Source organism: Enoplosus armatus, chromosome 3 (assembly GCF_043641665.1).
Source record: "Enoplosus armatus isolate fEnoArm2 chromosome 3, fEnoArm2.hap1, whole genome shotgun sequence".
Classification (NCBI taxonomy): Eukaryota; Metazoa; Chordata; class Actinopteri; order Centrarchiformes; family Enoplosidae; genus Enoplosus; species Enoplosus armatus.
In genome coordinates, this window is record NC_092182.1 from 22,262,904 (window position 1) to 22,276,664 (window position 13,761).

At 40.3% G+C, this 13,761-nt stretch overlaps 1 protein-coding gene across 3 annotated transcripts; it reads right to left on the bottom strand.

Moving 5' to 3' along the window:
• lactbl1b (lactamase, beta-like 1b) lies at positions 1-13,350 on the bottom strand. Of its 3 annotated transcripts, XM_070903364.1 has the most exons (8): positions 13,291-13,350; positions 12,130-12,147; positions 11,167-11,323; positions 9,364-9,470; positions 6,196-6,353; positions 4,432-4,679; positions 2,499-2,604; positions 1-979 (listed from the first exon to the last, which is right to left on the bottom strand). In XM_070903364.1, exons 1-8 carry the CDS (start codon positions 13,348-13,350, stop codon positions 1-3), a joined length of 1,833 nt encoding a protein of 610 aa, XP_070759465.1. The 3 variants fall into 3 exon arrangements, with proteins under 3 accessions (XP_070759465.1, XP_070759466.1, XP_070759467.1); XM_070903365.1 differs by lacking the exon at positions 12,130-12,147 and having other exon boundaries at positions 11,167-11,338; XM_070903366.1 differs by lacking the exons at positions 12,130-12,147; positions 13,291-13,350 and having other exon boundaries at positions 9,364-9,464; positions 11,152-11,272.
• Positions 13,351-13,761: the final 411 nt, after the last annotated feature.

The window sequence follows — 13,761 nt, forward strand, 5'->3', positions numbered from 1 at the left end:
TCAGCTCGAGAAGGTCGGCCTGCGAGCTATTCTGACCACATTATACGTGTTCAGTCCTGGTGCATCAAAACCAGGGGACAAACCGCGCTTGTCAAACGTGTAGAAGTTGAATAATTGGCCATCTTGGGCTTCCAGGGACACTGAGGCCGTGCCAACTTGCAAAACACAAGGATACTCTTTTTCAAAAACCACTCTGAACACCCGGTCAACCAGGTAGTTGAGCTTTATTGTCCTGTACTTCTCTGGGATCAGCTCTTCAATCTGAGGCCCAAACTGTTGCATGATCAGAACTCCATCCGGCCCGACTTTGATCTCATAGAAGGTGATGTTGCTGTAGGTGAAAAAGCCGACGTAAGGTTCTGGGTTTGGGGGAGCAAAGAGGATCTTCTTGGCCTCCCTGAAGGCTTTTTCTATGGCTGGGATAATGTGGTTGTAGGCCTTGGTGACCACATCCTGGTTCTGAGACCGGCTGCCCGCCATTAGCACCACCAGACCGAGCTTCAGTCTGGGCACCAGGGAGAAGGTGGCAGAGTAGCCATCCAGATCACCATCTTTACGCACCATCTCGTAGCCCATCAGCTCATTCACCTCCCACGGCGTCCCAGTACGGTTGGCGAAGTAGTCCTTATCGCACCTGAAGAGTGGGGTCAGCATGATCTTCAGCGAGTCTGGCTCCAGCAGCTTGCGGTGATAAGCGCCCAGCAGCATCATGGCAAGCTTGGCCAAGTCTGCGGCTGTGGAGAACATCTGACCCGAGGGCCGGTACCAGCCCAGGTCATACAGCGGGGCTGGTTTTCCGTTAGAGTACACTCCCACAGCCATCTGGCTCTGGAGCCCCGGGGTGATGTCAAAGCCGGTGTCCTCCATCCCCAGCCGGTCCAGGATGTTGTCTGTGATCCACCGCTGGTAGTCGACGGCAGCTACTCGCTCGGCCATCACATGAGCCAGCAGCGAGAAGGCAAGGTTGCTGTAGTGACATCTGGAAGAAAGAAAGTTAAAGAGACAGAGAGAAAAAATCATGCAGACAATAAGAGAACAATTTTCCATTTTGAAACTCATCACCTATCCCGAAGAAACAGTTAAATATTTTGGGAAATATGCTTATTAGCTTTCTAGACGAGAGTTTAATGAGAATACCACTCTTCAATTAGCTACAGCCGCTTTTCTTAGCTTAGCATAACAACTGAGAACGGGGGGAAACAGCTAGCCTGGCTCTGTCCATAGCTAAATAAATCTGCCTACCAGGACCTCTAAAGCACACCTTATATATTGTTTGTTTAATCTGTTCGAAAACTGCAGTGTCAAAATGACAAGTTGTGGTTTTTACAGGGGTTATGGGCTGCGCTACTTCTTAGCTGGGACTATTAACTTCCTGATGTGTAGTTGTCACCGTGAGGTTGTCAGGCAACCTCATGAAATTAAAATTTACTTTGAGCTAACTCCAGTACAATACATCAAATGATAACATTTGTGTGATTTATATTGTTTAATATTGTACATGGTCCTGAATAAAATAAATAACCAGCAAGACTTCAGAAAGTCACTGCTTCCAGCTAAGAAACAGTCCGAAACTTTAGAGGTGCTGGTAGGTGGTTTTTGTAATTTTCGGACAGAGCTAGTCCAGTCTTTTTTTTCTTTGTTTAGCTGCTGGCTGTAGCTTCATGTTTAGTATCAATCTTCTCTTCTAACTCTTGAAAAGAAAGGGATTATTTCCCAAAATGTCAAACTATTGCTTTAAACAGACAGCGATTAGACAACATATGTTGTTGTCACCAAATGATTAAGGCCCTCTTTGGTCAAATTTGTATCAAGAAGTTTCATCAGCCATTGTGACAGTGACGGTTTTATCAGGTTTTAATCTTTTATCAAATCCAGAAAGTATAAAACGGCAGAGCTCAGTGCCAAAAGGCAACTCCCCTGTGGGTTCAATAAAAAGCTCTGGTCTCTGAGATATTAAAATTTCATTTGAACATTTTCTTTACTTAAAGATCAAACATTTTGCCAATCATGAAGACCAATCAGTGCAATATGTATAGACAAATAAAGTGCAGTAAGATTAGACTTGACATTTAGCTCCTCAGGTACAATGAGAAGTCAGTTTTAAGTGGGATGTATATTATGTTTTACGTCTGTCAGACCTGGTGTACTGTAGGCAATAATGCAACTTCAGAGTTACATGTTTTGACTGTCAATTACATTGGATGAAACAGTGTAGACATCAGAACGCAGTCCTAAAATGCCTACAGTCCTGGCGGGTTTCGCTGAAATCACACTGAGTAAAAAAGAATGTAGTATTTTTTAACAGTGTCTTTCCTTCAAGTTCAGGGAAACTCACTAAGATTTTGCCTGAATAGACACCTTCAAACTGTACTCCGTCACTGTACAGACAACAGCGAATAAAGGCATTCATTCATTTTCATACAATTTTCTTCCCCAGTTTGCTCAATAATAATCGACATATTGAAATACTGAAATCAACACAGCATAACAAATCTCACTTGGTGCCTGGGTCGGCGACAAGGACGTCATCTTGTAGCAGATTGATCGCAGATTGTGTTTTTCCTTTCCAAAGCAGATTTGTGGCCCGCAGTCTCCTGGGGAGGCCTGGATCAGCCCACAGTAAAACACAGTTCAATAAAAAGAATTTAAGCAGTAAATGAAAACAACAAGTATAACAAATGTATTGTATTTGTACGCACAAGACATTTCTTCTTCTTCTTTCTGTCTTGCTCAAAGAAATATCTCATCTCTTTTTAAATCAATTGGACGGTTATTTCTTTTCTCTTTGAATCTGCTACGTGACAAATTCTCTGAACGTGATTATTACGTTCAGCCCTGATACCTCGATGACAAACTGAGACAGGGAAGGATGTTTAAAGATTCATGATTCCTCTCGCAGCAGGCGTTTCTCTCATCTTTTATTTTAATTCATTACACAGAGTGAAGTATTAAAAATTGAAAAGCTTCCTCACATAAACAGGTGCCTGTTTATGCATGACCATAGCAACTCTTTTGCTGTGTCAGTATATGAATGTTGAAAGACTCCAGCATGATGAAGTATCCATTGCAATCTCTAAATACAAACTAGAAGATACATTTTTCATTTGTTTTGTTGTTCACAGCGCCTCAGTGGTTACAGTACATCAGTTACTTCTGAGGACAAACACAATGAAAATCTCACAGTTGTTTAGGATGATATTGTTTTCATCCTTAACCAGCGCAGGTTTATTTCCTTCAATTAATCGATTGATTGTTTGGTGTGTAAAATGTCAGAAAATATTTAAAAAATGCCCATCGCAATTCCCCAAAGTCAAAGTCAGTTACTTTTTTTTGTCTGACCCTTCTGATATTCAAATCATCAGATATCAAATGTTTTGCATTTATGCTTAAAAAATGACACAATTATCAAAATTTTGAATCCCCTGAAATCTAGTAAGAGTGAACTGCAACCAGCATGTTTACATTTCATATTGAGTTTTTATTCCGCCCTTAAGTTTCAACAGGTCAGCTCCTGTGAGTAAAGACATGTCCAGCACCAGAATTATATAAAAAAAACACAAACTCTTTGATTTTTGCAGATAGAAAAGATGCATTTTCACCCACAACTAACTGTCTAATAAAGGTAAGACCTAAGGTTTCTGAGGGGCATTATCAACAGGCGCAGACCAACATAAACCTATAACCAATCAGTGCAGAGAAGAGTTATTATGGTGTAGCATCGATACATCGGTCTGTGAACGAGTGTTGCCGTTTTTGCCATCAGAATTTGAAAATATAAATATGTTAGCAGACAGTCTGCTAAAATATTTGAAAAAAAAGGAAAAGCCAAAACTGTTTTTGATCGACTTGTTGATCTAGGATTGACTCCAACAAAAAGTCCCGAAAAATCTATACGAACTTGTCAACAGTGTACCAACCTACTTTCAAGAACGAACGGGATTTACCAGTTTTTAGAAGATGAGAAGAAAAACAAGCCGAACCGAATGAAGAAGTGTCGGCATCAACAGCTGCAGATGAAATGAAGCGGGAGCCTAAATTGCTCCTTCAAAGCCGCAGAGGACTCTAGAGTAAAAGTTGTGCCCCAATCTGCCAACTCCAAGTCGGACCAGAAGATCCATGTCAGCGTGGTGGAGTATTACAGACGTAAGCTTCTTGTAAACTTCTTGTGTTAAACGGTTAAACTCCTGCTTCTTAAATGTGACATGTTTAGACTTTGAGATTAACATGGGCTCCAATGCCAACTGTGCTATCAGCATCCACTGTGTAGACTACCAGCGGCGCTCCTCTCAGTCATAGATAAACGCTTGTGATTGGCCCGATCCGGTCCAGGTCAGCTCGAAATCTGTCTGAAGGGAAGCGGGACCAGACACACCTGCTAATAAAACATGAGCTTGCAGATTCGTCTAGTTCCCAGGCTACATCGGTTTGTACCTGAGAGCTGGCTGGCCATCCTGCGCAGGGTGACTGAGGAGGAGCGGATCTGAACCTCCCCGCTGTCCAGAAATATCAGGCCATCTGTCACATATTTCAGCTCAGAGTCTCGCGACTTCCCCAGCGGGTTTTTGATGGTGAAGTTCTCCACATATTTCTCCAGAGGGTCATCTAGGGAGCCGATCTTCCCGTCCTCCCACAGTTTGTACAGCATCAGGGTCGGGAAGATTTTGGATAGGCTGGCAATTCTGAAAGACCGATTACAGAGCAATGCAACTGTTTTTTACTCTGTCAGTGTCTTTATGTTGGCAGTTTTTATTTACTGAAACTCCTTCTCTTGGGTCTCGCCTCCCTCCTTTGTTTTTCTTTTTACTATCCATCAATTCCCCATTAACATGTCTTTTGCCGATAGTAAAATAATTGCTCGTAATGGACAACTATATATGTTGAGCCAGATTAAAATAAATGTATTGTAAGAATCTGAATCATTTTTTGCTACACAGTAAGTGTTATTTCATATTATCATATTTGACCGTTCGACTGTTTAAGATTCTTAAAGGAATAGTTTGACGTTTTGGGAAATATACCTATTTGCTTTTTAGCAAAGTTAGATGGGTAGATTGATACCCCTAGCCTAGCTTAGCATAAAGACTGGAAACAGAGGGACATATTAGCCTGGCTCTGTCCAAAGGTAACAAAATCCACCTGCCAGCACTTCTAAAGCTCAATAATTAACACGTTGTAAGTCATTTGTTTTATCTGCACAAAAACCAGCTGTGGTTTTATGGGGTCTATGTGCTGGATTTCTTGGCCAGGCTCAGGGACCTCCTGGCGTCTCTGCTGGTTGCCTTGCAACCTCACTGTTGGAGCCATTTTTGTATTGTGTTTATTAGTATGTGTATGTGTACATGAAGTAGTTTTCGTTCACTTTTTGCACAGTAGGTGGTATGTGGAGAAGGGGGAAAGCACAAATCAGAATCACAATCACAATCAAAATAAAAAAAATAGATGAAACAGTAATCACTGAGCAGGTGTGTTGTTTACCAGAAGAGACACACAGTTTTTGTTTGTTTGCATGCCAGTTATTCATTGATATTAAGTGCATATGGATCACCCTCTACGCTGTGGATGGAGCTGATGGAGTACAAATGAATACACTTAAGTACTTGAGTATGGCTATACAGATGTTGGGAATGTGAATCATTTAACTGACATGCTCCACAAAGGCAACACGTCCCTCAGTTTCTTGTAGGTTTTTTGTTTTTGTCAAGTCAAGTCACCACACTCACTATGAAAAACTGAAAGTTTAGTTCCAGAAATGTTTTTGTACCTGGAGGTCTATTTTCCTGAGGCAAATTGGAAATTGGAAACAAGGTGTGTGTCAATACTTACGGTGTTTTACTGGTTGAACTTGAAACAGGCCTTACTAGGATAACAGAAGAACTTAAATAGAGAAGCTAAACTAAACTGTAACTTACTGAAGACTTACTGAAGACTCTGCTGGTCTTGATTTCCCCATGTAAATCACTTAATAACTATGTTTTGAAGTGGTTTGTAAATAAAGTTTATCATTATTATTATTATTGTTATTGTTATCATTGTTGTTGGTGGTGGGGGGGACTTCGACTCATGACCTCGGTATGTGGGGGGCGGTTGTGGCTCATATGGTAGAGCGTGTCGTACCATAGGAAAATAATAATGACGATGAAAGTTTTACGAACAGGGACATCTGTGATCATCTGTGCTGTAAGTTTCAGTACTCACCTGTAAATTGTGTACTCATTGGGGGGTCCCGAGAGCGGGTCACTGCCATTCCTTTTTCCAAAGTTGCCGGTCCACAAAACAGTGTCATTTAGGATCACAATGGCCGACATAGAGGGAAGGCTGATGGGGTTGACACTCTGCCGAAGCAAAACGTCCACCTTGAGGAAACAGAGCAGGAAGTGAGGAGTTTATTCTGAAAATCCAGTTTAGATGGATGTAGATTACTAAAATTACATGAAAAATGAACTTTAAGGAAGACAGGCTAGCTGTTTCGCCCCACTTCTAGACTTTATGCAAAGCTAAGCTAACCAGCTGCTGGCTGTAGTTTCATATTTGGTATACAGACATGAGAGTGATGTTGATCTTCTCACGTAACTTTTGATTCATATTTGCAAAAATGTATATAAACTATTCATTTAAGTAACCTTTTAATTTGGATTGTAACTCAGAGTTAAGTTTAACGTCTTTTTGATCAAAATCCCCTCATTAAGAAAACAGCGAAAACGATTAGACCTTCAGAATCAGAATCAGAATCAGAAATACTTTATTGATCCCTGGGGGGAAATTGTACAGTACCGGTGCTCCCATTCAAGATTAGAAAGTAGCATCAATTTAGAGCTAAAGTATGTACAAAATATAAAAATAAGAAATAGAAAATGAAAAATAAAAATATACACATTTACAGTATTTAAGTGAAAATAGAAGTAAAAATATATACAATAACAATGTATATGCATATACATATATATATATATATATGTATATATATATGTATGTATTGCACTGTTGTGTATGACATATATGTATTGCACTGGCACTGGCACCCAATTCAGACCCCAATGAGACTCTAATGAAAAGTTAAGTAAGTAAGTCTTCAGTCAAACTGACATTTTAAAATAGAGGTTTGGCGTCTCAGACTGTATAAAGTGGAGTAGCTAAAGTGGAAGCTGTTTCATGTCATTTTTCAGAACTGTGTTTATCACAAATGTGCATATTAAACTTCAGTGTGTCATGGACCATTTTTCCTTCCTCTTGACGTAACAATAATATATATAAATATGTCACCTGCCCATCAACAGCTCTGTCATTATGTTCACTTGAATCAGTCGCTGTGAAAAGCAGCGGATCACAGGCACAGTTATTCTAAGTGCTTGATGATGATTTCAGGCACAAGGCCTACTGCTTTATTTCCTCTTAACATACGCTCTGCCCTCATGCAGTAATTTGAATTCATCAAGACAAAAAGCACACCATAGACATTTAAAAAAAGCCAGATGATGGATGTGTCAGCCGCTAATTCATGCAACAAACCTTCGACACAGTATGTTACCAGTCAAGCACGCTGGATTTACAATCAAATGTAATACACAGAGGTCCGACAGTCAATCAAACTCCAGCTGTCTGCTATGATTTTTTAATTCTATGTTACTGTGATAGAACAGCAGCAGTGGAAAGTAACTAAGTACATCTACTCAGGTACCTAAGTACGTACTTAAGTACAGTTTTGAGGTGCTTGTATTTCACTGTATTTCCATTTTTTTGCTACTACTCAGAGTGAAATATTGTGCTTTTTACTCCGCTACAGCTATAGCTACTAGTTACTTAAAACGACAAACAAACAACAAAAAACAGACAGACAAAACAACCATGTAATAAGCTTATACAATACAATGCATTGTCAAAGATTCAACCAGTGGTTCCCAACCTGTCAAAAAAAGCAGTCATATTTCGGTTGTTCCATCACAGTCCTGTCAAACTTCTCAGATTATTTAATTTAAACAACCTATCTGATGCCCAAAGAGATAAAAAAAAAACATTTCACAAAAAAAGATTAGAGAATAGACGAATAAATAAATACAAATGTGTGGAGCAGAAGTTGGTTATTTCTTCTTCGTCATATCATCTCATTTATCTTGTGACCCTTACTGGGGGCACGACCCCAGGTTGGGAACCACTGGACTAATATACCGACCTGTATGTACACAAAACTAGCTCCACTTCGACCAGCTACAGCAGTAAAATGCAGCTTACACATCGATGCATCAGTATTAGTATCAGTAGTTTTACTTTTCATGCTTTGGGTACATTTTGCTGAAAACACTGATTCTGTAGCTTCTGTAGGATTTTAAATACAGAACATTTACTTGTAATTGAGTATATTTACATCATGGTATTGGTACTTTTACTTAAGTTAAGGATCTGAATACTGCTTCCACCACTGCAGGACAGACGATGAGGTATGTATGACAGATATAAAGCCATGTGTTGCTGGTTTGGTGCCTAAACATGTTGATAACAATCATATAACATGTACAGTAAGTAGCACAGCCGGTACTGACACTCACACTGTATTGAACCGGCAGATATTGATTTATCAAATGAGCATCACAGCTCAAATGTACTTTTTCCACAATATTTTAATATTTGTTTCTGTGTGCTTTTACTTTGACAGAGGTCCCTTATTAACAGCAATACGAAACCCCAGAGCAATTACTTTGATGTTCTGATATTAATTTAAGGAGCACAGTCTATGAATTATATTCCTATTAGGGGAAATCAGTGCCTTTTTCTTGAGCAGTGAAATCTTCAGGTAAAACAAGATTATTCTTCAAAATTAATTGAGGAAAGATTAAATTGTTTTTTTCAAGTTGCTCACAAGGCAGAAATGAGAAAAAGACAAGCGTTCACTGTAATGAATATCAAACGGTTCATGTGCCTGACGTTAATTTTCAGTTTGGCTTTAAGTGTTTGGTCACAGAGATGAAAGAAGCTTTTTTTTCAGTACAGACAAACTGAAATTTAACTGGCAAACTTCAGCTCAACTTTAAACTAATGAGGCACATTTTGATGCTGATATTCCTTCACTACTTATGGTTAAGTCCTCACTACTAATGTGCACCCACTGCTCTTTATTTTCAGATTCTCTTATGGGTGTCTAGTATATTTTATTGCATGTGGATGATCAACTTGGGATACTGCTGCTCCGTGTGTCTCGGACAGACACTCGGTTTTTCATCCGCTATATCTTTAATCTCCTTCTGTCGACTGCAACAGCATTTGGTGTGAAGGATTAACACAGTCAGCCTGTAAATTTCCTCGGACTTGGGCAGGCATCATAGAAATACGACCTCAGATTTAAATCTGTGCATGATGAACGACTCCTCTCACCTTTTCCAGGGCCTCTTTCAGACTGGGTATAGGATGCTCCAGCTGGAGAGGCTCGGGGAAACGGGGACACATCATCTCTAATTTGGCATTGCGACCCATCCCTTCATCTGGGCGGTGGATGGGAAATGAGAAAAGAGAAAGGGAGAAAGGGAGAAAGACAGGGCCAAGGAAGCATAGGGGGACAGGCTATTGTAATTCCCACTTGATATTTGATAGAATACAAAAGGCCCGCATAATGTGGTATAATTGGCTGGCTTAGGGATTCATTAATTCCCTCTTCTTCCAGATGAACCCCGTTGATCTTATATATACAATTTGACGGGTTGTACGACATGCAACTCGCTGATGAAAAGAGATGCAGCCTGGTCCCACTGTGAACTCTGGATGAACAAGGATATTTCAATATCTTTCACTGTAGCTTCAGGCCACTATTTGCCTTTTCATTCTATACTTGAAAAATGTACTTTTTGGAATATAAAAAGACGTATCAGCGCACATCGGAAAATATGAATCAGAGCCTGTGGAGCCATGCTTTTCCATTAATAATGTCCCTTTACTCATATGGAATCATCAAGTGTGACTGTGTTTTGGAGAACAGAGCATTTTTCTCTGTGTGCTCTGTTTGAAGAAATGACACTAAAGAGATTTCTGAGATGCCATAATTAAGTGTCAGCGTATTTAAAACAAACTTGTGATTTAAAGCACCACTTGTGCAGTTGAAGACTGAATATTATGGCACTGGTTTTGACGTTCACACTCATTTTCCTGAACTTTTATTTCACATGTCAATCTTGAATGATGCCTGTGTTCTTTAATGCTTAAACACAGCTTCTGCTTTCTGAGAAGTTAAAAATGAACAACTTACTCTACAAGTTCCAATTGTTTAGTCTATTTTAATTGACGCTGCTGTCTGAGATCTTGATCTTGTTATGACGCTGCCAATTATTCACACTCCCAACCAACACAACAACAACAACAACAACTGTGTGCTAATATCTTCTCATAATTACCAGATAAAGATCGTACAATTAAGAGATTGTTTTATCTCTACATTACGAGATCTGTATCTCTTAATTATGGGAAAATAATTATTGATTATCAAAGTCGGAGTGGGAGCTGAGGTTGTGGATCGCTGTGGATCAGATAAGATCAGATAAGAAGGAGCATCCAGAGTTTTAGCTGCAAGGTAACAGCTATGATTCTGTGTTGAATGTAATTAACAGGCAGGAACCTTCAGTAACTGGATGTCGCAGGGTCACAGACTCACAGACGCTGGGATTTTTCTTTTAACCAAAATAATAAATGATAAACTGTGTCCTCATGATGAAATGGAAATACTCACTTTGCCTGATGTTAAATGAGTCATTCATTGAGTATGTTTTGGCAGAGGTGATTTTAGATTGTTTTAGTCGTTAAGCAAGTCTCAAGTCAGTCCTTAAGGGCCTTAAGTGTCAAAAACAAACAGGTGCACATGAATTACTTATGCACAAAGTGGTAGTTGGCAAGTTTAAAATTTGTTTTTGCTTTCAAGTCTCAAGAAAGGTCAAGTGTTAAGGCTGTTGAGTCTGAAATAGGTCACAGCTCACTATTATTTGCAGTTAACCTGAATAAATATGTGGTCTGAACAAGTTTGAGAAAATGTTATTACAAAGGACCATTGGAAAAACTCAACACTGATGTATAAATATTGACAAAGACAAAGATTGCTCAGCTTCAAGACATTCTTCACTTCACAGCAACTATATTTCAGACTTGTTTCTGCAATGTGGCCCATCACTTGTTATCAACAGTACTCGGTCTTACCTGGCAGAACTTTTGGCAGCTGATATTGCCAGAAGAAGCATCCTGTCATCACCAGTGATAAGACGAGGAAGAACACCAAACCCAGCTGGGTCCACTTCACCTTCATCTTGCTGGTTTTAGTGAGTCCCTCGAATTTAACAGTTGCAGCAGGAGCAGCCTCAGCAGGAGTTGGCTTGAGTACAGACAGGCAGGCACACAAACACACAGTAGGTTACTAATGGGTGTGAAATTGTTAGGCTATGCACTTCTAAAAGTTTCCCATCTTTTCTCTGACCAGATATTCTCCTCCATGTTATCTGTGGATTTTTATTGTAGAAGAAGGCAGATATCCCTGTCATCTTGTTCCCTATACAAGTGATCCTTGTTGCACTTAACGGTACTCACCACCTGATGCTTCACAGGCCAGAGCAGGATGGACTGGATTACCAGTGACACAGAAATCTTCTTTTCACTCAATCAACATCCCAAACATTTACTTAGTAGAACTAACTGAGTAAGTGATTCCTGCACCCCAGTAAATGGTGTCCCATGGAGGTTTTCCTGAGCAGGAGAAAGGCACAGACACGGACTCCCATCTCTGATTTCTCACTGACTGTGCTGTAATCCTGGGCCATCGGCGCTCCCGTCCCTTACAATTCAATTTCCTCTCCTGCAGCCACAGGCTGTTGACATCATAATCCCCAGATTTACTCCACCGAAGCGGCCGGGGAAGTCTTAATCCCTAATCCCCGGGAATCAATTCACTTCAGTCCAGCTACGCCTTGTGGAGCCCACCACCGAGCCGCACGAGCTGACAAAGATGGCACCCACTCAGCCGACACAAGGCGAAATGGGGTGATAGGGTGCGCCTTTTAGCCAGAACATGAGCTGAAAAGTACGGTCACTTGGGTGCAGCAAATTTGGATCAAATGGGTGAGGAAATGACAGACAATTCGGGACGTTGAGGGGAATTTAGATAATGACCCAGAACAAGACGCACTGCTGTCAACAACTTCCTCACTCTAATAACTGCCAACACAGACTGCACAGAAAAAAAAGACTGTAAGAGTCCAAGAGAGTCCAAGAGTATGTGTTTGCATGTCTTTTTTGTTCACAGCAAGAACAGTAATTTGGCTCACTGGCAAACAATATACACAAATGACCTTGCCTTGTTTACTCAGCACAGACGAAGGCAAATAAGGTCTTGTTCCATTCTCGCTAAAAGGAAGAGTTGATGGAACATAAAAACTGGATACTGTGCTTGTAGTCTTTGGAGCTCTTATTGTGAGTATATTACCATGAAATCTATAAACCAATATAATTCACATACAATGCCGTTAGGCACCACTAACAGTCTACCGTTGGGCGAAATAATGATATATACCGTGAGATGACAGAGATTATCACTGTCAAATATAAAACAATTGAAGGAACAATAAGCAAAACACATTTTTGAGTGATGGGGGGGGCTTTGGATTAACAGGATTTGTGATGAGTTAGGTATTTAATTCATTGGGTTAGTCAAAACCTACAGAGCCCTAACCCTAGCCTGAAGTTCTCAAAGATGATATTTTTATGATCTTTTGTGCACAAGATAAAACTCTGGGAGCGTCGCAAAAACAGAGCGGGTGGGAATCTGGTTATTTTATCTTTAAATTGTTTTTCTATTGCATTTCTTCTTAGTGGGTAGCTTATATAAATGAAGCACAGTCTGAAAACCTTGGCGATTTATAGAATTTCTATCCATCATTGGGAACATCCAGTGACTATCATTCCTTCGCTCAGCTTCATCATAAGATATTAATGGTTTGTCCAAAGCTCAGTAATGTATTTTGATGATTAAAGGTATGATGATGCGATGTGGGAAAAATTAAGTGTGAAAGCAAGCTGCGGCTGATCCTGGTTGCATAACCTGTGATAGCGGGAGAGCACAGCAGCTGGCCCATTTCACCAGAGTCAGGATGTACACACAGACACACACACAGCCCTGTAACCACCAGAGCACTGACCATCACGGCAGTTTAATGTGTTTTTAAGTTTGGACACATATTTTTGTATATTTGCTGGTTTCATTACTGCATGTGTTTGTGTGTGTGCAGGCAGGAGTTTGCACAGCTTGTATGTGTGTGCGGTGGCTGCTTTTACCTGAGCTTGAACCCCATCCTCTGAGGTCTCTCTGAGGACCTTACTCCCCGCCTTGCCCATGATTTCGCTGCACCGGCTGTTAACATGGAAAACAAAAACAAGCAGTTATAGCTTCTGCACAGAATTAGTCTTCTTTGTTTGCTTCAGGACTGTAATATGGCAGGTTTAGTGTCATTTCTCTCCGTACAGAACGTCCACAGATGGTGGAATTGTTGTTATTGCTGGAGCAGCTTGGACGGCTGTGATATATAACAAGGTGACACAATAGACCGACAAACATTGTATGACTAATAGTGAACAAAAACTGTAATGGAGTGCCAACTTTTGGAAGGATTGTTCTGACAGTAAATATGTTTTATGCTACTGAAGGCAGAAAGAATGTGCAGTCTCTCCATTTGCATGATGGCTCGCTTTTGAAATATACTAATCTCAGTCTATATGTCAGAAAGTAAGATTCGCAATGTCAAAATG